This window comes from Xenopus laevis, chromosome 2L, assembly GCF_017654675.1.
Source record: "Xenopus laevis strain J_2021 chromosome 2L, Xenopus_laevis_v10.1, whole genome shotgun sequence".
Lineage (NCBI taxonomy): Eukaryota > Metazoa > Chordata > Amphibia > Anura > Pipidae > Xenopus > Xenopus laevis.
The window spans coordinates 121,985,129-122,012,265 of record NC_054373.1 but is presented as its reverse complement, the minus strand read 5'-3'; the positions used below and the strand labels follow the sequence as shown (position 1 = coordinate 122,012,265).

Here is a 27,137-nt window from a genome sequence, read left to right as displayed (position 1 = left end):
AAGCTTTTCCTTATGCTTAAATAAGGGCTAATTCACTAAAGGAGCACAAAGTGATATGTTTTTACCTATATCTTGAAAAAAGGGGAAAAGAAGCACACTATACTTTGGCTCCTATCTTTAAAGCATTTATTGCAGCAGAAATATGGCACAAGCTTTGGGGACAACCCCTTCCTTAGTTTTTTTTTACCTATAATGTATAATACCTTCCCATATCTGCACCCTCTGCACTTGGATCAGGCGACAGTGGAGTAAATATAAAGGCCACTAGGCAAATTGCTTACAAATGGATGAGGTTGGTTTGGTGAGGGTAGGACCAGCTCAATGTGCTCTAAAACATAAGCTGGATTGGAAATCTAGCACTAAGGGCAGGGGCAGAGCCAAATGCAGGCTGCACAGTATTTATGGGGCATTCCTAGTTCTCTTTACTCTGTACTGTACATTTTAGAGTACAGAGATATGTGGCATTTTAGAAAAATGAAGGGCCCAAGTGTGCAAAATACATGGCAGTTTGTGTCTGTCTGTTTGTGCTTTGCCCTACACTTTGTAAAAAAGGAGACATGGAGCTTAAGCATCTGTTTTACAATATGAAATAGATTACATTTTTTTTGCAATACAACAGGGAAAAACAAAATAATTCATATGCTGGAAAATGAACAACTAAACATAACTTACTCTGGTTCCTTTTGTGCCGGGAAGACCTGGTTCTCCTGTGTCACCCTGAAACATGTTTAAATTAAAAAAAATGAATTCCAGTATTTCAGAGGTGATAAAGGAAAAAGCATAACAATGGTTATGATAATTACCTTCTGACCCATTGGTCCAGGTGGCCCTTCTGGTCCTTGGAGTCCCGGAAAGCCCATTAATCCAGTTAAACCAGGCAGACCTCTTTCCCCCTGTGGAAAGCAACACATTTTGTTAAAAATGATCTTCAATCTATTTATTTTTAATTCTCTAGTATTTGCCAGGTTCTACGTTTTATATATTCTTTCACTGCTTGTTTTTCGGCTTGTTGATTTAATCTGTGGTTTAAATGTCATCTTATACAAACTGTATTTGCTTGAGTCATTCATTGTCTTCTAAGTATATCTTTGACATTTTCATGAAGGAAGGATTCATAGAGAATCTTCTATGAGCCATTGTTTATAGGTGATATTAAGAATCAACATGTACATACTGTGTGAAAAATATTGTGTAGGAATTAAATCTGCTGTATAGCTGTAGAGGCAGTCCAAAAATTACAACAACCAGTATTGGGCATTTCAGAAAAGACACGGTTTATCAAAAGTTCACACCTAACAAATAACATATATAATGATACTTGTTTCCATTTACACTTGATAATAAAAAGATATTGGGAGCCAATACAGGTGGGAAGAGTCCATGCATGGCCAATGCCTAGGGCAGTTGCAAACTCCCACTGGTTCACCTGCTCAAGGGCTGATAAAGACCTAATTAAGAAATTAAACTGAGTGACTGATCTGCAGAGGTCTTAACCAGAACTTTCTGCATTTACAATAGAAAATCTACCAACTAACTGAGCAGTAAATAACCTCCTCTGCAATAAGGTAAATTGATTGTTTCTTGCTGTTTATTTCAGCTTAGTGCTTGCTGTTCCGTAGTCTTTCCCTTTTTTTTTGCACTGGAGGAGGCTTATACATACAGTATTGAAATCTTTTTTACCAACCAGTATGAAACATATTTGCATTTCACCACAAGAGGGTGCACTTTACCATGCCAAGTTGCTGTGAAGCTTTGCATTAGTTTTGTTTTGTCTGGATGTTCGCAATAAATTTTACCCACATTAAAACATGTGTAATGGAGCCAGCACTTCTTTAAAAACAATAAAAAAAAGTTTATAATCTGGTTTTAACACACAAAAAAACACATTGTTTTATCTATGTCATGCTTAAGTAAAATGTTTGCCCAATCTGCTCAAACTGTGTAAATAATTGTATGCATATCCATGGTGATATACTGTAGTTAACTGTTAATTTATTTACTGCCCAATTTCCTTATTTAGAGGCCTGGTTGCAGGGCACATGCTCATTGTACCCAGATCCCATACTGTTGCAACTTTTAGGACATTATCTAATTTCTCTGCTCAAACCCCCTGAACATTGCAGGTTTTTATAAAAATATATGCTATAATACAGCCCTATGTAAAGCACTGATTCACTGTGAAATCACACAGAAGCCAGAGAGCACACATACTTGCTAGGCTTCATTAGCCAATCAACAGACAGAACTAAGTCTTTTACTTCAACACTTCTTCCTGATCCAGTTAGGACCTGCATTATTTCCTGTCAGGTGTCACAAAATACACAGACCATCACAAAATGGTGGCTCAAGGCAAGTGATGTAATACATACAGGGCCGCCATCAGGGGGGGACAGGGGGGACAAGTGTCCTGGGCCCGGGCATGAAGGGGGGCCCGGCAGTGGTGCAGTTTTGAAAAGAGCCGAGCCCCCTTAGGAGCGCCAAAGCCGTGCTTGCAGCCATCCTGAACAGCTGAAATGTGGAAGTGCCGAGAGCAAAAACAGCCGAAGCCGAACTCCCGAAGCGGCGAAAAGACTCAAAGTCACAAAAACAGACAAAATTGAAGTCCTGAAGTCAGGAAAGGAGGTGAAGTTGAAGTGCTGAAGCCACGAGTTCAATTTTACTGAACACTAATGTAGGGTTTTTTGTTTTTTTTTAATCCCATGGCCACCAATGTATTATTTTAATATTCTATAGGCCCCTGCCACCAATGTTTTTTTTAAAAAGAAAAATTTGGGGCCCCAATTTTTTTTGTAAGGGGGGCCGTGGCACCAATGTTTTTTTAAAAAAAATTTTGGGCCCCAATTTTTTTTTATTTGTAAGGGAGACCCTGCACCAATGGTTTTTTAACTTCTTTTGGGCTTCTGCTTTTCTCTGGAACTCTCTGCCACAAGCTGTCAGACTTTCCAAACTTTCAAGTGCTCCTTAAAGACCCATCTGTTTAAAGAGGCTTATTCGATGTACCTTAATGAATCATTGCTGTATCAAAAATGACAAAATGTTTATATAATCCTAATGTCTCAATTGTACCCTAACCTTTTAGTTTGTTAACTCTAATCTCTAGGTCCTTCTAGCCCCATTGTATTCTGTAATCCTTGTTTGTTATCCACCATTTATTCCCTGTTTGCTATAACTGCAGCGCTATATAAATAAATGATGATGATGATGATGATGAACTTATATATATATATATATAGCTTTTTATAACTTGTGTGTGGGGGGGTTACTTTTTTAGCACTGATGTCTGTGTGGTCTTTGGGCGGGATGGAGTGGGGCTTGGGTGGAGTGCGCGGGATCTGGGGTGGGGCTTTGGCGCTAGTATGGGCTGGGCCCAGGGGGCCCTGAAAATGTTGTTGTATGGGGCCCTGTGATTTCTAATGGCGGCCCTAAATACATATATGCCACTTTGGTAAGTTTCTTTCATAGGTCACTTTTCCTATTGGCAGCAACACAGACCGTTTTACCAGGGGCAGCAAAAAGCTGCAGGTTTGCACAATCACTCCTGGGGTCCTACTCCATATATTAAGCTTCTCATTGAGGCCACAACTGACCTTGCTGGCTGGCCTAGCTGTCTCTCACTTCTAAGGCAAGCTCTACTGGCCATAGTAGATACTAACTAGCAACTAACAAAGAACAGCTTCCCCCACCTGGGCCTGCTTCAAAATTCTGTACAGGTATTGGACATTTCATCCAAAATGCTTAGGACCAGGGGGATAATGGGTTTTCATTAATTTGGATCGCCATACTTAAGTTCCATTAAAAAATAATTTAAATATTAAATTCTGTATACCTAATAGGATGTTTTGGCCGTAATAAAGATTAATTCTATTTTAATAGGGATCAAATACAAAGTACTGTTTTATTACTACAGGTATGGGACCTGTTATCCAGAATGCTCGGGACCTGGGGTTTTCTGGATAACAGATCTTTCCGTGATATGGAACTTCTTACCTTAAGTCTACTAGAATATTGTGTTAACATTAAATAACCCCAATAGACTGGTTTTGCATCCAATAAGGATTCAGTATATGTTAGTTGGGATCAAGTACAAGCTACTGTTTTATTATTACAGAGAAAAAGAAAATAATTTGTAAAAATTTGGATTATTTGATTATAATGGGGTCTATGGGAGACAGCCTTTTGTAATTCGGAGCTTTCTGGATAACGGGTTTCCAGATAGCGGATCCCATACCTATATAGAGAAAGAAGAAATCATTTTTAGAAATGTGAATTACTTAAGAATATAGGAGATGGCCTTCCAGTAATTTGATGCTTTCTGGATAACAGGTTTTTGGATAATGGATCCCATACCTGTATTTCCATCTGCAGTTTATACATGTTTCCTGTCCTGGGACCTGCCTACTCTTTAGAACTTTCCTAGAGGATAGCTACCACTGTCATCTGTTGGACAGACTAAGTAATGTGTGTGTGTAATGTATTTCTGCATGAAATGTGTTTTGTAGTTGTTACATGTAGATGTGCCCAGTGATACATCCCACGCCATAGGAAACTGACACATATCCCAGGAATTAACAAAATATATATATATTCCTTTGTCCAACCTCGCATTGTCAATGTGTTTTCTCAATTTCCTTTAAAAAGTTTGTTTTTTTGGTTCCCCAGCTTTACAGAACATTGTGTTCAGTCACTGATGGTTATATTATTACATAAATCCACTGACGTATACACCCTTCCTTCTTGTGTATCTTATTGTTAAGATCAGACCATTGTTTACACATATTGCACCAGAAAAACACAAGATCTCCTTTATGGTTAAATAACTTCTGAATCTATTTTTGAGGCGAATCAATACCTATTAGGCTGCCAAAGGACTCTGTGATTTTACTGAAAATATGCAAGTGTTATAATATTACACATTAAGGTTAATTTAGGGGCACATTTACAACTCAAACTGGAGAATACTTTTCCAAATTTATACCATTTATCAAACAGACAGAATGTGATTGAATGCTTTGAGTAGTCAATCCTCATTTGGTTGTATGGGGTATAGAGCTCATAGGCACTAAGCTCTAACACCTGTCTGAATTGTAAATTCTCTGTTTGGAAAAGAGTGGTTTCCACCCTGTGTTGAGCTTTCACATACAACTATAGGTAGGAGTTATACAAGGCTCCAATTAGCTAGAAAGTCTGTTTACATTGTAGTTCAACTTTGCCAGACAGGAAGGAGGCAGAATTCAGAAAAATAAATTGTCGTAATCCATCAAAAATAGGAACAGCAGAAATGTGCTACTGTACAAAAATAACAAGTACCATCTTAAAGCTTACTATAATTACTGCTGTAAGCATATGCGACAGTATGTCACAACACCATGTCCAGCAGAGTGTGCACATAAATATTAACAATTTGCGAATATATGACATATTTAAACCGCTCTTATAGACATTCGCATTGTGAAAAAAAATTTGCAATTCTGTTTGCACCACACTTATTCAGCTTTATAAATATAACCATGCACAAGGCAAATATATTCACTTTGCAAACCAATCTGCCTTGCCCGAAGTTTATGAATGACCCCCAGTAAGTTCACATGTGGTCAATGAGGCCACAGATGAGCAGAGTTTGCCATCAGCATAGCTATAAAAAAAAAAAACCCTCAGTGCTGATTTATTGTTCCTGATTCTGGCTCTTGATCCCCTCAGTGCTGATTTCTTGTTCCGGATTCTGGCTCCTGCTCTGGTTCCTGATCTCTAGCATTTGTCTCATGTCTCAGTGGTTGTTTTTTCTGGTTCTGGCCAGCCTGTCTGACTATGGTTATTCAGTCTCTACTGGCTTCTTCCCTGCTGTAAAGTTTGGCTCACTTGCTTGCCCCTGTGGGAGTACTAGATTCTCGTGAGGTAAGACCTTGTGGCAGTTGAGTAGCTGAGGGTTAGGCCCGAGGCCAGTCACTCCCTGTGGGGTTTGGGTTCACAAAACGTGACAAAAACATGCAGTGACATGAGAGTTTCCGGCCTCCTTAGTAAACTTTGGAGTTAGAAGTCTAGTCAAATTATACTCATTGGCAATAACTCTTCTTTTAGTTGAAGGAGGTAAAGGCATCTTTGTCTCCAGTGAACGTATCCTAACATGTATCAGTGCTGTTGAACCACAAACAGGGTACCCTACAATTAATTTATATGCCAGGGGGGAAGGGAGGCATTAAATAATTATAAGGGTTCTTTCTCTTTTTACAAATAGCAGTTAATTTCTCATTCAGTTCCCAAAACCAGTTAGCAAGGCAGTTAAATAGAGTATAGAGCAACTAGACTGTATTATTTTAGTAACCTTAGATGGCCTTCATGCTTCCTTAAATATACATTTCTAGCCAAGAAAACATTTGTCTTGTGTCTTGTCATCTTTCCTTTATGGCTTGTTATGCCTATAGAGACAGTCACAGTGCTAATTTCCTTACATCTGCTATTATATACAGTATGTTATTATTACAGTTAATAAATTGTTTGTGTAAAGAATGAACTGAAGGGGTTTAAAGTGTTTAATACACCATATAAGAAGGTGCAGAGTGTAACAATAGGACAAAATGCACATTCAGGAAGGTGATATTTACAAGTGGATTCCAGCTTTAAAGAAAGTATTGTCAAGATCATTTGACAATTTACCCCCTCAGTACATATCAATAAATCAGTTGTCCAACTGGTATTAATTTGAAGTGGGAAACCAAAACATGAAATCCGTTTGGGATTAGAAGCAGCTGGTGCGCAAAGATCAAGAATTAATTGCATGATCTCAACCTACCAGCTGTTAGGATTATTTCCCCCCATTATCATACATGGAATTCCACTCTTTTGGAATTTTGTCAGTTTAAATCAATTTCATGATTCTATCACTAGGACCATATGGGATTCTTTAAAAATCAACATTCCCACTAACACTGATTCATAAAAAGAAACTGCAAATATTCCTCTTTTTAAGAATATATTTCCTAGACTTCCCTCAAAACTTGGCTTTAAAAGCGTCCCTCATACTGCTTCTTTCATTAGAGTTTACAATTGTACAGTTACTACAGTTATCACTCTTTTGACTAAGTTAATTTTCATCCTTGATATCATGTGTAATTAAAACACAGACCAATAGCATTATAGATAGGGTGATGTAATATATGGGCAACATTGAACAGAATATGTATATATGCAGTGTTGGTATATTTGTCAAAGTGCTTTAATTAGTAGTAAGTAAAGGAGTAGTCATAAGAAGGTAACTCTTTATTTGGGTTTAAACCTTTAAGAAATGCAAAGTCCATGATAACAACATCACAGCCTAGTAACACTCCGAATATTCTGTAAACCCTGACATCTTATGCATAGGCTAACACTTTGGAGGCCTAATCAGGGTAATTCATTAATAGGTACAACTGAATGTTATGAAGCTTAAATGTTCTTTTATCCCCGCTGCAGCCTATTTCTGGACATTTTGGGAAGTAAGGATAATGAGGGAAATGGTAATGTTCAAAAAAGCACCCAACAAGTATTCTTTGTATCTATATTCCCAGTGTTTCAGTTAATTTAATCTTCATGGTGAAACATTACATTTATACTGATGCCAAGTAGCTAAACAATAAAGAAAGCAGATGTGAAAAGGACTTCTTAACTCTTTAATCTGTTTGTTTTAACGTTTAGTGTTTATTCTAAATGTAATTCAAGTAAATTGAAATACAGATGAGCTCAATTTGTTTTGATATCACACTGCCCACAGTGAGCCATCTCAAAGCACTCATTTCAATAACAAAAGATGCAATAATGATCAGTTTATATGAAGTGACAATATGGAACATCTAAACCAAATGCTCCAAATGCAAATAAATGCTCCATCTGTACAACAGAGGGGTTTTTTACCCATAATCACAAAATCAAGTAAATATAAACTAGATCTCAACCTTTCCTATGTATTCTTGCATGAAATTCATGAAATCTTGTTTCTTTATTTGAAACAAATATTTTTCCAAGGAAAGATAAATAATTTCCGGCCATTTGTTCCTATAAGAATATTTTTTTTGTGAAAACAAAATCCTGGGAGACTCATAGACACACAGCTGCAGAAAATGTTTTTTTTCTTTTAAGGCTTGCAAAAGAAAATCGGGATCAATGCCAAGGATCCACACAACATTGTTTTTGAATATTGGAAAAATTTACTGAATAAACACAATAGAAGTATTTACATGAGCATCAGCTGAAATCGATAAGGAGAAAAATAATATATAGTATAATAGAAAATAATTTAAAAATAATAAATTAAAAATAATGAAAACATCCTGCCCCTGTTACAAATACAATAACGTAAGTGCAAATTGAACAATATAGCTGAGCTAATAGTGTTCTGATATAGTTAGTCATTTGCACATGTCACTTTGGTTCAATGGGACATTTATTTTCACCAAATTTTGTTAAAATGTATTCTGTTCATCCCTGAGATCTTATTTAAAGAGGAGAACAAAGTATAATCATGAGGACCCTGCAAAGACTCCTTATCTCTCCTGCACTGCTCCTCACCATTCTGTCTGATCATAAAAGACAGAGTAACATAGTGAGATTTGTGGCCTACATGTCTGGCAGTTTATATATCTTGCAGTAATCTTCAATGAATATTTAGTTGAGTGCGCTGCCATTCTTTCAAGTATGTTAAACAGCTTATATATCTGCCTGTTTTTTTGGCAGGAGCATGCGCAGTTAAACCCAATATGGTCTTAATTTTAAAGGGATTCTGTCATGATTTTTATGGTATCGTTTTTATTTCTAAATTATACTGTTTACACTGCATATAGTTCACTCTACCATATAAAATTTTATTCCTGAACCAGCAAGTAATTTTTTTTTTATTTGTAATATTGGTGTGTAGGCAGCCATCTCAGGTGATTTTGCCTAGTTATGTGCTTTCAGAAAGAGCCAGCATTTTAGGATGGAACTGCTTTCGGGCAGGCTGTTGTTTCTCCTACTCAGTGTAACTGAAAGTGTCTCAGTGGGACCTGGATTTTACTAGTGAGTGCTTTGCAATCTGGTTACCTTCCCATTGTTCTGTTGTTAGCTTGCTGTGGGTAGGGGGGGGGGAGAGAGGAAGGTTATATCACTCCAACTTGCAGTACAGCAGTAAAAAGCAGCTGAAGTTTATCAGAGCACAAGTCACTTGACTGGGGGCACCTGGGCAGGTCCGGACTGGGATTAACAATAGGCCCTGGCATTCCAAGTACACAGAGGCCCAAGCAGCCCCCCACCAGCCCAATAAATAATGACTGTATATGGCAACTTACAGCAGCCCTTCTGGCATTTGCCAGAACCCACAGATTGCCAGTCCAGGCCTGCACCTGGGAAATGGACAATATGTCTAGCTCCATGTCAGATTTCAAAATTAAGTATAAAAAAATCTGTTTGCTCTTTTGAGAAACGGACTTCAGTGCAATTTTCTTCTGGAGCGGCACTATTAAATGATGCGTTTTGGGCGTGGGTAGTGAATACTGGGGTGGATCTGGGAGTGGGAGAGTGGATCTGGGAGTGAATCTGGGAGTGGGAGGGTGGGTAGATATAATGTGTTTTTTTTTTGGAAAATGTTAGGAGATGTGCAAATCGGTAGTTTTGTATCAATTTCTATGAAGTGTCACTAACACTCAAAAGATGGCCTAGTAAAATACTGCATTTTAAGCCTCTTTTTAGGATTTAGTTCTCCTTTAATAATGTGTTTCCTTAGATGACCATGCACTGTACACACTCTATAAATATATGATAAAAGGTGATTGCTGATGCTTTATTTCTTACTTTTTAAGCTTGATAAAGGGGTGTGGCCTCGAAACGTTGCACTACAATAAAGCAAGGTTTTTCCTGCAAACTAACGCCTTGAGTGTCGGTAAATTTGTTTTCTACATTATATGGGAGGTTGCCGAATCCTCCATTACTAAGCACCGGGCTACACTATTTAAGGGATGTTGTGGGTGTGCATCCGCTCTTACTTGCTTTCTGGCAGAATTATTGGGGACAGCTTTGTGGGGAATTATGCAGAAAAAATTATTTGGCATATTACAGAATAGTAATAAAAAGTAAAGCACATTGAGGGTACTATATTGTGACCCGTCAAAGCTGCTAACTACTTTGAGTTAGTGAGCACATTTTAGGGGAGAACCTGGAAAATCAAGGAGGTTCAGTGCTTGGGTTTCATTGCAAAAACACTCAATAAAGTATTGTGGTAAAAGATGTAGGAGATCCTAAGTAGATTATAAAGTATGTGCTAGTGTGTGGGGTGGGACATCGAGTATGAAGGCAGGCACTGTGTAACAGCACTACAATGGCTGTGCCATTCGGCCTATATTATAGAGTCCCCATAGAGGTTTATTTAGGTTAGCCGAGACAGTAGAAACCTTTATTAGGTACAAGGACAAAGATGGAAAGGGGTATTTCAGTGAAGAGTAAAATGAATGTAAAATTATTATTTTAATATTTAAACAGTAATAAATGAGACAAGAAAGAGTATGACCCTTATCAAAGGGAGGTCAGTTGGTCTACACAGCTAATTAAGTATTTTTTATAGACCCAATTCTAATAATATAAGTACTGACGCATGGGAGACTAAGGAGGAAATTCTAAAGAGACTAGAGACATGCTTTATTTACCAGTAGGTCTTTCCAGCTGACACGAGGTCACCCATTCCGATTAGAAGAAAAGAGGTTCCGCCTAAATATTCGGAAGGGGTTTTTTACAGTGAGAGCTGTGAAGATGTGGAATTCTCTCCCTGAATCAGTTGTACAGGCTGATACATTAGATAGCTTTAAGAAGGGGTTGGATGGCTTTTTAGCAAGTAAGGGAATACAGGGTTATGGGAAATAGCTCATAGTCCAAGTTGATCCAGGGACTAATCCGATTGCCATTTTGGAGTCAGGAAGGAATTTTTCCCCCTCTAAGGCAAATTGGAGAGGCTTCAGATGGGTTTTTTGCCTTCCTCTGGATCAACTGGCAGATAGGTAGTTAATAAACAAAAAAAAAAAAAAGGTTGAACTCGATGGACATGTGTCTTTTTTCAACCTTACTTACTATGTTACTATGTTACTATGTTACTATGTTATAGTAACAAAGGTTCAGGACTGGATGGTATTCATCCCAGGGTACTAAACAAGATTAGCTCTGTGATTGCCATAACTGTTTACTTAATTATTCAGAATTCCTTGAGGTCCAGCATGATGCTGAGAGATTGTCGATTTGAATGAGTTAAGATACTTGAAAACATTAGTTTGTGCCAGCATGGTTTTATGCATAATAGATCTTGGCAGACTAATTTAATACCCTTCTATGTGGAGGTGAGCAGGAACATTGACTCGGATATGATCTACTTAGACTTTGCTAAAAATATTTGATACAGTACCACACAAATGATTACTGATTAGATGAAAGAGTTCTTGCCTGGAACATAATATTTGTACTAGAATAGAGAATTGGCTGAATGGAAACATTACAGAGAGTGTGGTAAATGGAACATTTTTTATTTGGACCAGTGCTGTTAGCTGAGTACTGCAGGGTTCTTTACATGGGCCATTGCGTTTTAACTTGCTTATTAATGACTGGCAGTGGTCACTTGGTACCGTTTCTATTTTTGATGATGAAACTACATTGTGCAGAACTGTAAGCTCTTTGCAGGACGCTTCCACTTTGCAGAGTGATTTGACTAAACTGGATAAATGGGCAGTAATCTGGCAAATAATGTTATTCACTTTTGTAGAAATAACATAAATGCAAGTTATACACTAAATGGTAGTGTGTTGGGGATATCCTTAATTGAGAACGATCTTGAGAAGTGGTGTAACTCTAGGCAGTGTCATTCTAAAGTGGCTTCTAAAGAAATAAAGTACTGTCTTGCATTAAAAAGGGCATTAACTCAAGGAATGACCTCTTTCTCATTCTCTGGTAAGGCCTCGTTTGGAGTTTGCAGTGCAGCTTTAGGCCCCAGTCCTTAAAGGAGAACTAAAGCCTAACTAAAGAAGTAGCTAGAAAAAGTTGTACATTATGTTTTGGGCTTCTGTACCGGCCCAAGGCAAACGCAGCCCTTTAGCAGCAAAGATCTGTGTCTCCAAAGATGCCACAGTAGCTCTCCATCTTCTTTTCTGCTGCACATGCTCCATGCTGCTGTCAGTTATACAGTGCACATATAATATAAATATCACAATATAAGGCTGATTAGTAATTAATACAGATAATTACTACATGGCAGCATAGAAACCAGTGCAATTAGCATCAGAATTTAATAACCAGCCCTGTAGCATCAGCTTATATTACAGACATACAGTACTTCAGTTTTTGCTTGATAATTTGCAATGACCCCTAAGCTTAGCATCTCAGTAGCTTCTCAGAGCCCACTGAGCATGTGAGTGTCGCAGACACTTTCCAAGATGGTGACCCCCTGTGACAAGATTGAAGTCCTGAATCATTGCTGCTAATGAGAAGCTAAAACTTTAGACTGGTGCAATAAGTTCAGTATATAAAATATGGCATTTTTAGCCACATTCATTTTTAGGATTTAGTTCTCCTTTAAAAAGGATATTAATTTGCTGGAGAAGTGCAACTAAACTGGTTAGAGGGATGAATGATTTAAACTATAAGTGTAGCCTGTCATGGATGGGGTTGTTGTCTCTGGAGAAAAAGGTGCATGATTACTCTTTGCAAGTACATTAGATGGCATTAGAATAGATAACAGGGGATACTGAAAAGACCAAGGTACCAGAGGTTATTCCTCAAGGCACTTGAGGAATGCTGCATTCAGTTGAAGCAGAGTAGGTGGTTCTTCACGGTGAGGGAAATAAGATTGTAGAATGCCCTGTCTGTTGATGGCACATTCTTTTAATGCCTTTGATGACTTCCTAAACAAGCATAATACCCAACTTGGGAAAAGGATGGGTGGACCTGGACCCAAACCTCCCAAATGTCATACAGTGAAACTTCAATTCTACATTCCCTGATTTTAAGTTTCATATATATAATGCTAATGCGGATTTACACTTTCTCCAATTTTTTTATGGCCTCCTGAAAAATGTAAAATGGGTGTTCTGTTGTTTCTTTGATTGTTTTTTGTTGTTGCCTAGTAAGTTCTATAGGGCCATTCTGTCAGGGCTATGCAATCATGTAAGGGTTACCCAATAACTGAAGAGAATATGTTGGATTCTTTGTGAAGTTTTATCAGGAAACTTACTTTTTGTCCTTTTACTCCACTGCAGTCACATTTGCTAGTTCCACATCCATTGCAGGCCTGTTAGAGAAAGAAAAGAAAATATTTTACATGAAATTGTTATCATTATATACTTAGGAGTGTTGGCTTTATTCTCCCTTTGCCATCACAAATATACATAAAGTATAATATTTAAAATTAATGTTTCATTTTTGATGTTGTGTATAACTGTTGTGTGCCCAGGAAAACAGGAAATGTTGTTGAAGGGCCTTCTAATGTCTCTCTGAATGCTCAACTTTGTATACTTGACATGTTTATTTAAATTATAAAAATAAAAAAGTAAGGTTTTTTTTATGTTTATACCAGTTTAATAGCAATATGAAGTGAGAAAAAACAAAAGAGAGCTTAACAGTGAACTTAGTTTGTACCAAAAGTACAAACAATAATAAATCAGCCCAAAATTGTTTTTTCACTGTACTATAATTAAATTAGTACTATGTGACGCTGTAACTCTGTATCTGTATTTGGCATTGGTTATATCTGTCTGGACACAGTATGCATTCCAAATAATGAACTGTTGCTGATGTATTTTTCCAGTTAGGCTAGGATTTTTTCTTTCCCTGCTATTTCTCTAAGCATTAATATTCATTCCTGTTGCATATACCTGATTAGAATTCGCTTCCTACTTAGATGTCATGCATTACATCTTCCTAAACTGCCACCATCCCTACCAAATAAGGAGGGTTGTGTGTGTAGCACTGCTTATCTGAAGAATTTCTAGCACAATTTCAGTAATGTGGAAGTTATTCAATAGTTCAGACCTGGCTGCTATCCTAGAAAGAGCCATATTATCAGGAAGCAGAAGTCTACAGATGCAGAATGAAATCAATTTCTATCAATGCCAAAAAAATAATCACAACAAACATTGCTGCGCATGATTCACTGCACACGTGCAATCCCACTGTTTCATATGCATCACTTTACACTGTATGTTAACTACCCTGCACTTGTTTATGTTGTTGTCAATCTCTTTATTTGAGTTTTATTTGCTGCAACAACTAGACAGCCATGCCTATTTTACACAGATACCAAATCTAGCAAGACAAATGATTAGGCTAGAAATTATTTGCTTGGTGCAAAGGGATTTCTGTACTAGTTTGATCCACATCTGGCCAATTAAATTCCAGCTGTAACTAGTTTTAAATGGCTTGTACTTTGTCTTTTGTATAATAAAAGAAAATGTAATGTAAAAATGTAATCAAACTTCCATTATGTCCATTACCATGTTAATGGCTATTGCATCTCTGACAGATGGTAGATTTGTACTCACAAATGTACCAATAAATTAAATAAAGTATTAATAAGGGTTAGTGTATATCACACGCTACAGTACACAGATAGAATAATGTGGGCCAACAAGTTAACAGAGACTGATTTTGTTTTCAATTTTGTTTTTCTTTCTTGTTTGGAAAGAAGAAATTGCATTGTTTTTTCCAAATAGGAAACTAAAAATCGAAGCAAGTCATGCACTGAAAATAACTGTTTTTCACAAGGAAAACAAATCAGGAAATGATCATATCCATTTCACTTACAATGAATCATAATGGAAATATGGCCATTGAAGTTTTTTTCCAGCATACGAAATCAATTAAAGAAAAGTTTGCATCTAGTAATTTCTGTACAGCACTGAATTGTGGAAATTCAAAAAGACCTAAGACCCAAGATTGACATTTTTGTCTATTTCTATTAAGTCATTGGGGGTCGTTTATAAAGTTTGTGAACAGCATATTTCTTCATAAATGGTTGCATTGCCCTTGTTTTTTCCTGAACTCTGTCTTTCCGTTTTTGCGAATTCGCATTGTGCAAAAATATTCGCAAATGAGATGGGTGTTTATGACTGTGCAAGGTAATTTTTTGCACGAAAATAATGTTAACAGTAATCAAACTCTTTTGCAAATATTTTCTGCAATTCCACGATTACTGAAGTGCCGGAAGATGGCAGCTCCTCTGTGCTGACTCTGTAATGTGGGGTAATTGCAGGATTAGGGGCATTTACAGGTGTTAATACCTGTGCGAGGGGAGCAGAGAGGGGGGCTATGTAGGGTAGGGGGGTAGGGGTTTTTATTAGTTAAGGGATTGAATTCTCTTTTCAGCAATAAATGTTCATCCAAAATCTCACCCAGCTTCAGGTCAGCTTCAGCTGGGCTTCCAAGAGACCATAAGAGAGCAAACAGACATGCTCCCCAAATTTCATCCTAATTGACCCTCAGGCCTGGCCCTCTAGCCTCTAGCAACTGCTTTAGGACCCTGTGGGAGGACCTCTACCATAATTTGGGAACCATTGTGATACAGGAACCAAAAATATATATTTTTTTAAACTTTGAGGCTAAAAATACTGTAAAATGTACTATTTGGATCATAATTTATCATATGGATAATGCAAATGCGTCTTCCTCTCATCCCTATCCCATCAGCAATTAAAGCAGAATATTAGCATTACGTGTACACTGCATTAAAGGACCGCACACTCTTGAGTAACTAAGGGAACTGCATTAAATCATATTAAAATAAAATGTAAGCAATTTGCTTATAGCCTTTACCAAAATACACTATAGTACTGCCTGGTAAAGGTCAGTGGAGAATAAACAAACTTTGATTTCCTTGTACTGATGAAATGACACACAATTTTATTGTTTTCTTCCTCATCTATATATGGCTATACATTGTTTCTTTCAGCCAGACAGGAAGGTTTCAACATGGAAGGGAAGCTTTCTGTGTTTAAGTTGTGTGCCCTATTGTATATGTATAAATATACTGACAGATACATTTGAATGGAGAAAAGGGTAAATCAAAGAAAATAAATTATAACAATTCATTTAAAGTTGGCAGTGGTAACTGTGGTGCCTATATCTCTTAACTTTATTTTCCACAATAAAGCAACCTGATTGCATGATGTGGTGAAAAGTAGGAATTTAACTTAGAGGACAATAGTTGGATGGGTATAAACAATGGAAAGGTGCAAAAAACAGAGTATACTGTAAGCTTTTATTTGTATCTATTTTGGACACCCAAATCCTTTTAAATATCCCAAATCCATTAAAATTATAAAAAAACATTGTAAAGTGTTATTTTGTTAAAACTGTGACATTTTATTCCTGTCAATGCACAAACAGGGTGACTGTATGTTGGATCATCTACCATTAGCCAAAGGCAACCCAACCTGCTGAATATGTACCATTATAATGCCCCTTCATGCCCATTCCCCAACCACATTGTTTTAACTGAGGTTTTTCACACCTTACAACTTTAGTTCAGAAGGGAACATGGATGTAGGATGGCACTGTTACAATGAACATGTGGAGTACTGGAGGATGAATTGGAGGACCAATTCCAATACTAATTTCAGAAGCTAGGGACCATTTCAATGCAGCATTAAAAAGCATAACATTGGAGGTCTGGAGAAAGTTATTTGGAGCTATAAAGGAGACCTTTAGGATTTACAAAGAACAAGTTGCAATTTATTATAATATAATATTTATTATAATTTATTATAATATAAAGTAGAAATTTGTAAAGCACTCCCAATTCTTTATATTGCATGTTGGGTAACATTTCATGTTTAGAGAAGCCAAAGTCAATAAACTGCTGCTTGACATGTTTTGGATGAAGTTTGCTTGCATCTGGAAAAAAGATTAATAGATGTGTTTTGTGGCCTAAAGTAAAAACAAATCAGACCACCAACATGAGAAACATGAATACAAGCTGAATGCGCACTGAGCCTTTAACTGCAGTTAGTATAGATGCTTTGTTTTATGTATTATTACCTGTTTAAATACTGGAAGATGTACATAATATGTACCGTAACCATGTAAAACATCTAGGCAAATGAACAACACCTATCAAGCAAATAATAAATCTGCCATTAATCATCTGCTGGTTATTTGTCAATGTATTTGCAATTAAAGCCAGTATTTGTTTATCCCTAGCTATTTACTTGAATTCTTAAAACTATGTAGCAAAACTCAGTTCTCCTCCAGATCTGTTAATAAGTTGGCTTCTGCTATGTTGTTCCAGGAGTTGAACTGGCAATACATATAAAGATCCTCTCATTTATCAAGGTTGCCAAAAAAGCAGATCTTTCCCCAATTTGTCCACAACGAGTTAGGCGACATTACATTGATCTCATCAATCCAATCGAAAATGAGAAAAATGAAAACAGCAGGTAATATTTTGTTGGTGCTGAGGGGCGTTTGCTAGGCATGGCTCAAGAACAAGACTCAAGACCAAACTCATCTTATTCCTTCTCTTCAAAGCATGTCATTGCATGTTGGTAGAGAAGATCTGATCATTCTGGTTGTGCAAACTCTGTACTGCATTATAATTTAGCTGATGGAGAACTCCCATTAATTAAAGCAGTTTACCCACTAATCTATTTTGGACTCCTGACCCCAAGAAAAAAACCAGAATTGAAGGAAAGAGGACTGTCCATCCTCTGTGGCTAGACAGGAAACCTGCACAAACATAGTTTTCCTGAAAAAGTTTATTATTTATGTTTTATTCTCTATTACAAGTATCCTGAGAGAACAAAAGAAAGTCATCAGATCTAGTAGATAAAAGAATGATTCCATTAAAATCTATTATATGCCTGCAAGTCTGTTTTTTCCCCGCTGTTGTTCCTTGTTAGTATACTGTATACAATCTCCAAAAAATAAAAAGAAACAATTGTTTATTATACAGTCCAGCAATGCAATTAGATTAGCAAATTTGTTTTTATATTAAAACATACATGGCTACAGAAAACGCAACACAAAACACACACAAGACTGTTGCTTAAACACAAAGCCAGAGTGATATCAGTCTACTATCCAAGCATCCAATAGTAACTAGTAAGATGTTTTTCTTTTAAACAGGTGCCAGTAAATGCTGCCTACTGTCATTAAGAACAAGGGATTTGGTATGTATTTCACATTTGGGGGCCGATTCACTAAATCCGAGTGAAGGATTCGAAGTAAAAAAACTTCGAATTTCGAAGTAATTTTTAGGCTACTTCGACCATCGGGACCTAAGTCTGGTCTAGAAACTGCAGCATTAATTTTAGCTACTTAGAAAACTGCTTTTCTTCTGGATATAACATCAGCCAAAAGGATCGGGGAGATTCAGCTGTAGATTTTCACCTTATATTTAGAGAAGAATGTGTGGTCAAGACTCCAGACAAATTACTTCTGAAAGCTGTATCAGGGTTTTGCCAAAACCAGAACATCATTGTTCCTACTTTTTGCCATTATCTTGCTCTCTTGAGGAATAAAAGTTGCATAAACTAGATGTGTCATGGTTCCTCAAGGAACATCAGGTAAGACAATTCAATACTCCTCATTCTTGCAGGTTCTAAAATAGGGCAATACACTTCCAAAGCAACTATTGCTTGCTGAATAAAGCCTTGTATGTCGGAAGCTTATAATGTTAGTGCAGTAGTATCCTCCTCTGACATAAATGCAAAGTGATCCATTTATTAAACCTCAAATTTATCTGGTTGAGTTTTTAAAGGAAAAGAAGAGGTTAAAACTAAGCACGCTTTATCAGAAAGGTCTATAAAAATACACCAGCAAACCTTCCAAGTAATGCTGCTCTGAGTCCTCTGTCAAAAGAAACACCACATTTCTTTCCTTCTATTTTGTATACATAGGCTTCTGTATCAGACTTCCTATATTCAGTTTAAACCTCTAGGGCTTGGGCTTGAGCATGTTCAGTTTACTCTTCAACCCCTCCCTTCTCCTTCCTCCCTTCTCCCCTCCCTGCAGTAATCTGAGTCTATAGCTATGAGAGACTCAGGCAGGAAGTGATGTCACACCAAGCTAACATGGTAATGCTATCTTAAACTAACAGAGAGAGCTTCTAGCTCTACAGAATAAATATAGCATTATATCTTGCATTATTGTGGTTAATCTATTGGCAATAAGCTGCCTCTGTAGCTTTCCTTCTCTTTTGAAGAGGAAAACTCAAATTTGTCAAGAAAAAAACCCCTCAAATTTGCTAAAAAATCCAAATCCGAAAATACTACATTTCAAACCTGCCAAGGTCAAGTAGAAGTCAATGGCAGATGTTCCTGAGGTGGTTTCTTGACATCTTATTCTGGATAATCCGAAAAAATCAGGGTTTGACAGTGGAAATTTGATAAAGCTGAGTCTTTAGATCATCAATCGTATGATTTGAATTAACTCTTGATTTAGTCATAGCGGTTTTTTTTTTGCTTTTTCAAGAAAAATTATTGATAAATGAGTTCAGTTCATGGATAGGAGTTTGGTCGACTTTGTTTAGATAAACAACGGAGATTAATTAGAGCTTTAGTAAAAACACCCCTTAATCTACAAAGGTAGTTTATGCCTTCTGAGCAGATGAGGTAATCACCGAATACCACCTAATAAAGGTTTCCTTTTTAGTAGTCCCAGTTCTAGTAATACTACTAATGAAGAACAAGAAATTCAAAAGAGACACTAACATGTCCGGGGCCGAATGGTATTGGTCTGGCATGGTGCCTATATGGTGCGAATTGCTAATGTGGTGCCACTATTCAAAAAGGGATCCCATTCTCAGCCTCAAAACTATAAGACAGTTAGTCTGACATCAGTGGTAGGAAAGCTTTTCAAAGGGGTATATATATCTTGCCAGACTAATTTAATTTCTTTTTATGAAAAGGTGAGATGAGACCTTGACTCTGGGATGGCAGTGGATGTAATATACTTAGACTTTGCTAAAGCATTTGATGCAGTACCACACAGAAGGTTACTGGTTAAATTAAGGAATGTTGGCCTGTAACAGAGTATTTATACTTGAATAGAGAACTGGCTAAAAGATTACAGAGAGTGGGGGTAAATTGAACATTTTCCAATTGGACCAGAGTTAGTGGAGTTCCGCAAGGGTCTGTATTGGTCCTTTGCTGTTTGACTTGTGTTAATGCCCTGGAGGTGGGCATTGAAAGTACTGTTTCTATTTTTGCTGATGATACTAAATTGTGCAGAACTATAAGTTCCATGTAAAATGCTGCCACTTTGTAGAGTGATTTGACTAAATTGGAAAACTGGGCAGCAGAGGTTCAATGTTGATAAATGCAAGGTTATGCACTGTGGCAGAAATAATATAAATGCATGCTATACACTAAATGGCAGTTTGTTGGAAGTTTCCTTAAATGAGAAGGATCTAGGAGTTTTTGTAGATAACAAGTTGTCTAATTCCACACAGTGTCATTCTGTGGCTACTAAATCAAATAAAGTACTATCTTGCATACAAAAGGGCATTAACTCAAGGGACTCAAGGTCCCTGGTAAGGTCACACCGGCAGTATGAAGTGCAGTTTTGGGCTCCAGTACTTAAGATGGATATAAATGAGCTGGAGAGAGTGCAGAGATCTGCAATCAGGGGCACTCCACCAATGAGGCGAGTTGAGGCACTCACCTCAGGTGGCAGCAAAAATGGCTCTCCTGGTAACTAAGAGCCAAATTTCCGCTTTTCAACCTGAAAATTCAGCTCTTCTAGTGCAGAGAGCGCAATCGCGTTCTCTGCACTAGTGACATGGACCACCCCCGACCCCTCCGGTGCCACGTGGACTGCCCCCGACCCCCTCGGGCACTGAAGAGGTGAGTGCCGTAGAGAGGGGTGGGGGCAGCAAAAGGAAGGTCGCCTCAGGCGGCAAAATTACCAGGATCGCCCCTGCGTGCAATTAAACAGGCCAGATGGATGAAAGACAAATTATGAGGGTAGACTGTCAAGGTTGGGATTGTTTTCTCTGGCAAAAAAGACACTTGTAAGGGGACATGAGTATACTTTACAAGTGCATTTGAGAAAATTATAGACAAATAGTAGGTGTAAGGTATTATTCCTTTGCAGGGTTTTAACCGGGTGCCTTTTGTGTTGCGGACTGTTGCCTTGCCTCTTCGCTATTCAGGCTGGTTAGAGGTATAGGCTTACCCTGTTCATATGGCTATCACTAGTGCAGTTAATTATACTCAGCTGCTCTGCATTAAGGTGCAGCCTATCCCTAAAGAGAGCCCCAGCAGAGAGCCCTTATTTAAACCCTGACCTGGCTTCTCTCCTTTCCAGTTCCTAGGTCTCCATACCTGCTGATTGCCCATGTTGGGTTGGGCACCCTGCCCTTGTTCGTCATTGCAGAGCACCCTGTCAATATTCCTGATTGCCGGGTAGGCACCCTAACCCTGTACCTGGTTCTGATCCTGATTCCTGACCCTTTTCCTTGATTTATCTTGTATTCTGCTAGTATTTTTGCCTATCCCTGGACTTTTTTATGCTTGAACTATTCCTCCTGAGTCAGTAGGTTGCTTATTTTATTATCCTGCCTGTTTCGGTACAACAGTAGTTGTTCACTTTGTTTGCTTAATAAACTGTTTTGTGTGCAATCATCCTTCTAGTCTCCTTGCCAGTCTACTCCCTCCTAGTCTATACGTTGAACATAAGCCCTGTGGCCCAGGTGGTCATTCCTTTGTGGGGATTGGGCTACTGGGCGTGACAGCAGGGGTTTGTTTCACAAAAAGAGGATCACTGTACCAGAGGCCACCCCTTCAGACTAGAAGAAAAGAACTTTCATTTGAAGCAACGTAGGTGGTTCTTCACAGTTAGGACAGTGAGGTTGTGGAATGCACTGCCGGGTGATGTTGTGATGGCTGATTCAGTTAATGCCTTTAAGAGTGGCTTGGATGATTACTTAGCCAACCATAATATCATAGGCTATTGTGATACTAAAATCTACATTTAGAATAGATATTGGTATATATTGCACTGGGTTTAATTTGGAGGGGTTGTACTTGATGGACTTTGGTCTTTTTTCAACCCGATTTAACTATGTAACTTTGGGGTCCGTTTACTAAAGTGCGTTAAAAATATTCGCACAATATATAGACAGAATTTTCGCCAAATATGTTATCGCCAGTTTACTAACCTGCGGTAAATATAAATTTGCGAATTTTCTTGCGCAAGAATAATTGTTCGCCAGTTATCGCATTTGCTGAAAATAACGCTACGTACACATTAACGCATGGTTTACTAAACAGCGAAATGTGCTAAAGACAAAATTAACGCCAGAATATTCGCAAACTTTTACCGCCACATATGAAGTGGCGTAAAAGTATTTTTTCTGCCAGAAAATTCTCAAGGGGCAGGAAATATCCCATAATAATGTTTTTTTTTTACCCATCATTCTTTGCTGACAGGAGAGAGATCTGTAGCTATTGCTGACAGGATGTTTTGGCTTCTGCTTCTATCTGGTGCAACAGCAGCAGTTTCAGCTCAGAGTCGTATTATTGGCAGTGGCATCACAGTCCAAGGATTCGTCAGCCTCTACACTTTTTGGTTTCATTGGGATTGGCTACATTAAACTGTGCATTTCTATGAAGCAAAGAGATTGACTGGTATCATTTCCTATGATTCTATTGGCAGAAGGGTTTATATGATGCAGACATGTTTGATTGGTATTACTCTGGTGATGTTGTTGGATGGTATAATCATCAGTCAATAAAGTTTATAAGTTTTGAAGATGCATTTCTGGCCATAAATGTCACAGTAAAAATTGCCATAATAACCGCCATAAAACAAGACTATTTTATAGCATAAATATTCGCAAAAACGTAATTTTTCGCCAGAAAATTCGCAACTCGCTAAAATTACCGCTAACGTAAGCTGGTTCCTTAACGTAGTTACCGCAAGTGATCGCAATGACTTCTGAGCGCATCGCTGTTTAGTAAACTTAGTCGCTACGAATATTCTGGCGTAAAAATATTCTCAGCGATAACATGTGGAAACTTAAAGTCAGATTTACCGCACTTTAGTAAACGGACCCCTTTATGTTAAGTTTTAAAACTTGATATGTTTTAAACATTCTAAGCTGGAAAAAAGTTTGTATTTGTTTAAATAGTAAAATTAATGTTTTGAAATTTGTCCCTGCTTTTGCCTATTACCACTTGGGAAGATCCTTTTGGTGCCAACTGCCATGAGAAAAAAATAGTAGTAGAAAATACTCACATAATGATTTTCTTTTCCTGGGCAGAACATGGCACTGTCCCTAATTGGGGAAAGCTTTTCAAAATCAGGAGAGTTCTCTGAGTGAAGGAAACACTTTTGTGGGGTTTGATGTAATTTCAAGCAGTCCTTCACAGGGATTAATCAACTGGTTCCCACTGCCATGTTCAGACCAGGAAAATAAAATCACTGGAAGCATAATGGAATTTTCTATTTAATCTTGGAAGCTTTATTAGTTAGGTATAGAGTTCTTTGATTTCAGTGCTAATATAATTAGCACAGCCTATGTTGTAAAGACAACCAAACACCATCTGTGCTCTTTTCCAGTGGGTAAATAACATCTGCATAATTTGCATGAGTCCCTATAGGTGCTGCATCGTTTAATCTCAATGTACCTATCATGAATGCTATCACTCCTTATTTATAAGCAATATACAAAATAATTAAAACTATTTGTGATAAATGTCACATCTGCTTCTGCTGCAACATACTAAAAGATAGAACATATTACATTTATTTGATGCCAGAACATCTGTAAAAACCCTAACAGAATTAAAAGTTCACCATGTTCTCTCCAAAATTCAGCACTTGGCAATGCATACTTCACCAGATGTATCCACAGTAGAATCTTTATTCAAACCCATAAATTTTAGAAATCGAAAACAATGAAAACATGCTAACTGTTCAGTATGTATATTTTGGAGGGAAAAAACACAAACTAGAATTTCACAATAAATATTTTGACAACCCTGCTTAATTATTTTTTTTTTTAAATCAGGCCAAGATATTACTATGATGAATTACTGGAATCAAATATTTTTGATGCAGCAATTCTGAGGGAGGAATAGCAAAATATTTTATCATATAAGAGCTCATTTGATCTTGTTAGTACATTATAACGAAAAAAATTTAATGACTGACTGAGCTGAGAAACCAAGGAGGAATGATGAGTAAAAAATACTTAAGACCTGTGAGTGCGGTTTCTATTCGATGGACTATTTCTTTGATTTTTGATACTGCACCCAGGCAAGTTATTTCTATTTTTGATATATATATATATATATACAGTATGCTAACCTAAAAAGATAAAGGTAATCACACTGAATTTGTCTGTACAGAAATGGCATCTTTAATCAAGACTGCTTGGGACCTATTTCCACATAAAAGAGCTTTCTGTTGTTAGGATCCCCCTTACCTTAAATCTGCCAAAAGTTATTTAAACATTAAATAAACTCAATAGGATTGTTTTGCCACCAATATGGATTCATGCACCTTAGTTACCATAGAGTACAAGGTATTCAATTGTTTGAGTGAAATGGACTCTTTTGGAGATAGCCTTCCTATAATTCCTGTGATAATGCCTATGATATTATGGTTGGATAACGGGTTTCCGGAAAACAGATCCTATACCTGTGCTATTCATTACTGGGTGATTACCAATAAAGCACGGAGTATCTTCTTTTGAACAATAGTCTATGAAATTAAAGGAAATGCTCTTAATGAAATATTTTGTACTATATGAAGAAAATGTAAAAAAATTAATTAATGAAGAAATGAAAAGGAATCAAAAGCCAATTATATTTTAAAGATTTCTCTCACTGCTTTTAAAGTATCTTATATCTCACTGCATCTTTTTAGCCATATTAATTTTACAATATGTTGCCCTATCCATTGCTTTTCAATGTCACAGGCCTACATCATTGCCATGATGTGTAATGCTGCATAATGCTGACATTATGAGAAATAAATCTCCAATTATGAGGCATGAAATTTGTATACATTTTTTATGCATTAGATGTTAATTTTTTTCAGGCTTTTTGGGATGTTTTTATAAATTATACAAGGTGTCTTTGTTCAGTGATTTTCATTTTATCAGTCAAAACATTGAGGCACAAACTAAAATGGTCACTTAATTCACATAATTGAAATTTGTGATCTAAAGAATTTTTTTTGGAAAGTTCTGTTCAACGGAACAATAAAGTCCTTTATTAAACAGAATTAAAGGCGCTTCATCTATTCTCATAAAATGGCCATGTGTGACTATTCTAGATAAAGGTCAACATGCAATTAAATTTAAAGCAGACAGATTCCATGCTAATGAATGGCACCCTTATATTATTATCATCAATACACAATTATCTTTTATGCAAAAAAATAATTATTCATGCATATGTGAAATGTGGCATAGAAAACTTTCCTTAATCCATCAGCCCTGGACTGTTGGGCAAATAATTTATTGCATGTTAATACTGGCAAATAAAATGTGAATATGAAAATACCGTTCTTTTACTTTGAATTATATAACACCACATTCGTCTAGTGCTAAAGCTTCATTAATTCTCTATAGTGCTAGTCTCCTCTTCTATTGAACTGCTTTGGATTGTGACTCAATAGTTTATATAAGAAAAAGTAAGCCCAAATAATTTTTTTTTCAGTCATTTCAATTTTGATGTTCAAAATGGTTGAGCATTAAAGGTACTATCACTATGATACATTTATATAATGAATAAAGTACCCCCTCTTGTAAAATATAAGGATATTATGTTACCGAAGAGGTCCATGACCATATAAAAACACGAGGCCGAAGGTCATGGAACTCCGAGTTGACTTCTAATATCCTCATATTTTGCAACAGGGGGTACTTTATTTATGATAATACACAAGTTTCAGTGAATCATGTGACAAGTGACATCACTAAGCTCCAATTATAACTGATTACATCACTAAGCACCCTTTTTAAGGATATAATTTACAAGATATTCATGGCTTGTGTGTGGCAAATAAATGGGTGAGTTAATATCTGCAATAAAAAAGTAATTAAGGAATTCTGTTTCCATCTCCTAAAATAAACAAGTTTGTTTCTATCCACTGTTTCATTCAAATAGATTTACACTGAAGTTACATGAGAATATTTTAATTGTTTAAAAAAGACTGCATATTAATAAAGAAGCTTCCTTCACTGTGGTCTGAATCATGCGACTGGAATGCCTTCTAGCAGAATAATAGCAGAGATTGTTTCATAGATTGCCATCATGTTCTTTGTGTGTATACAATTGGTCTGCTTCTGTGAAACTGCAAATTGCTTTTATCAAAAATATCATACATAGTGGCACTGAGTGGGAATTAAGTTTTTAAGATAGTTCTAGATACTGTAGTGCATTTCTATTTCTAACCCAGACTGAAAATAAAAGCAGACCTATTTTTTTTAAGGAAGAAAGTTTACACACTAAAGATGGTAAAAAAAGTGCCAACAATTAAAAGTATACAGTATACAGGTATGGGACCTGTTATCCAGAATACTCGGGATCTGGGTTTTTCTGGATAGGGGGTCTTTCTGTAATTTGGATCTGCATGCCTTAAGTCTGCTGAAAAGTAATTCAAACATTAAATAAACCGGATTGTTTTCGTCCTATAAGGATTCATTTTATCTTAGTTGGGCTCAAGTACAAGATACTGTTTTATTATTACAGAGAAAAAGCAAACCATTTTTAAAATGGAATCTATGGGAAATAGCCTTCATGTAACTGGGAGCTTTCTAGATAATGGGTTTCCGGATAAAGGATGTCATACCTGTACTTGTTAATGGTGTTAATATGCAATTAGCTCAAATCCTTAAAATTATCAACTGCAAATTATCTGGATAACAAAGCATTTTTTGGCAGTTGGACTTTTTGGAAGGAGGGGCATGCCCATCTAAACATAAGCATCATAAGCAAGTAGAACCTCACGGATCAAAGTCTACACATTTGCTTTCCAGGTCAAAAATATTTGTTTACCAACTGTTATGCAATACAAATATTTTATGTTCCAAACTACATCTGTTTTTAATAACAGTTTTAAGATGTTTAATTGTTATTTTAAGATAAATATGAACTCATCCTCTTCAGCCTCAAAATGTGGCAGAAAATACATCCAGTTTCCCCCGAAGAGCA

The 27,137-nt window shown here is 36.9% G+C and overlaps 1 protein-coding gene across 1 annotated transcript in view; it reads right to left on the bottom strand.

Moving 5' to 3' along the window:
* Nucleotides 1-27,137, bottom strand: part of col4a1.L (collagen, type IV, alpha 1 L homeolog) — a 93,571-nt gene that overhangs the window by 55,208 nt on the left and 11,226 nt on the right. Inside the window, exons 2-4 of the mRNA XM_018247205.2 lie at nt 13,208-13,264; nt 804-893; nt 673-717 (exon numbers count right to left, since the gene is read on the bottom strand). Coding sequence (XP_018102694.1) covers nt 673-717; nt 804-893; nt 13,208-13,264 — 192 coding nt within the window. The remainder of the gene's footprint in view (nt 1-672; nt 718-803; nt 894-13,207; nt 13,265-27,137) is intronic.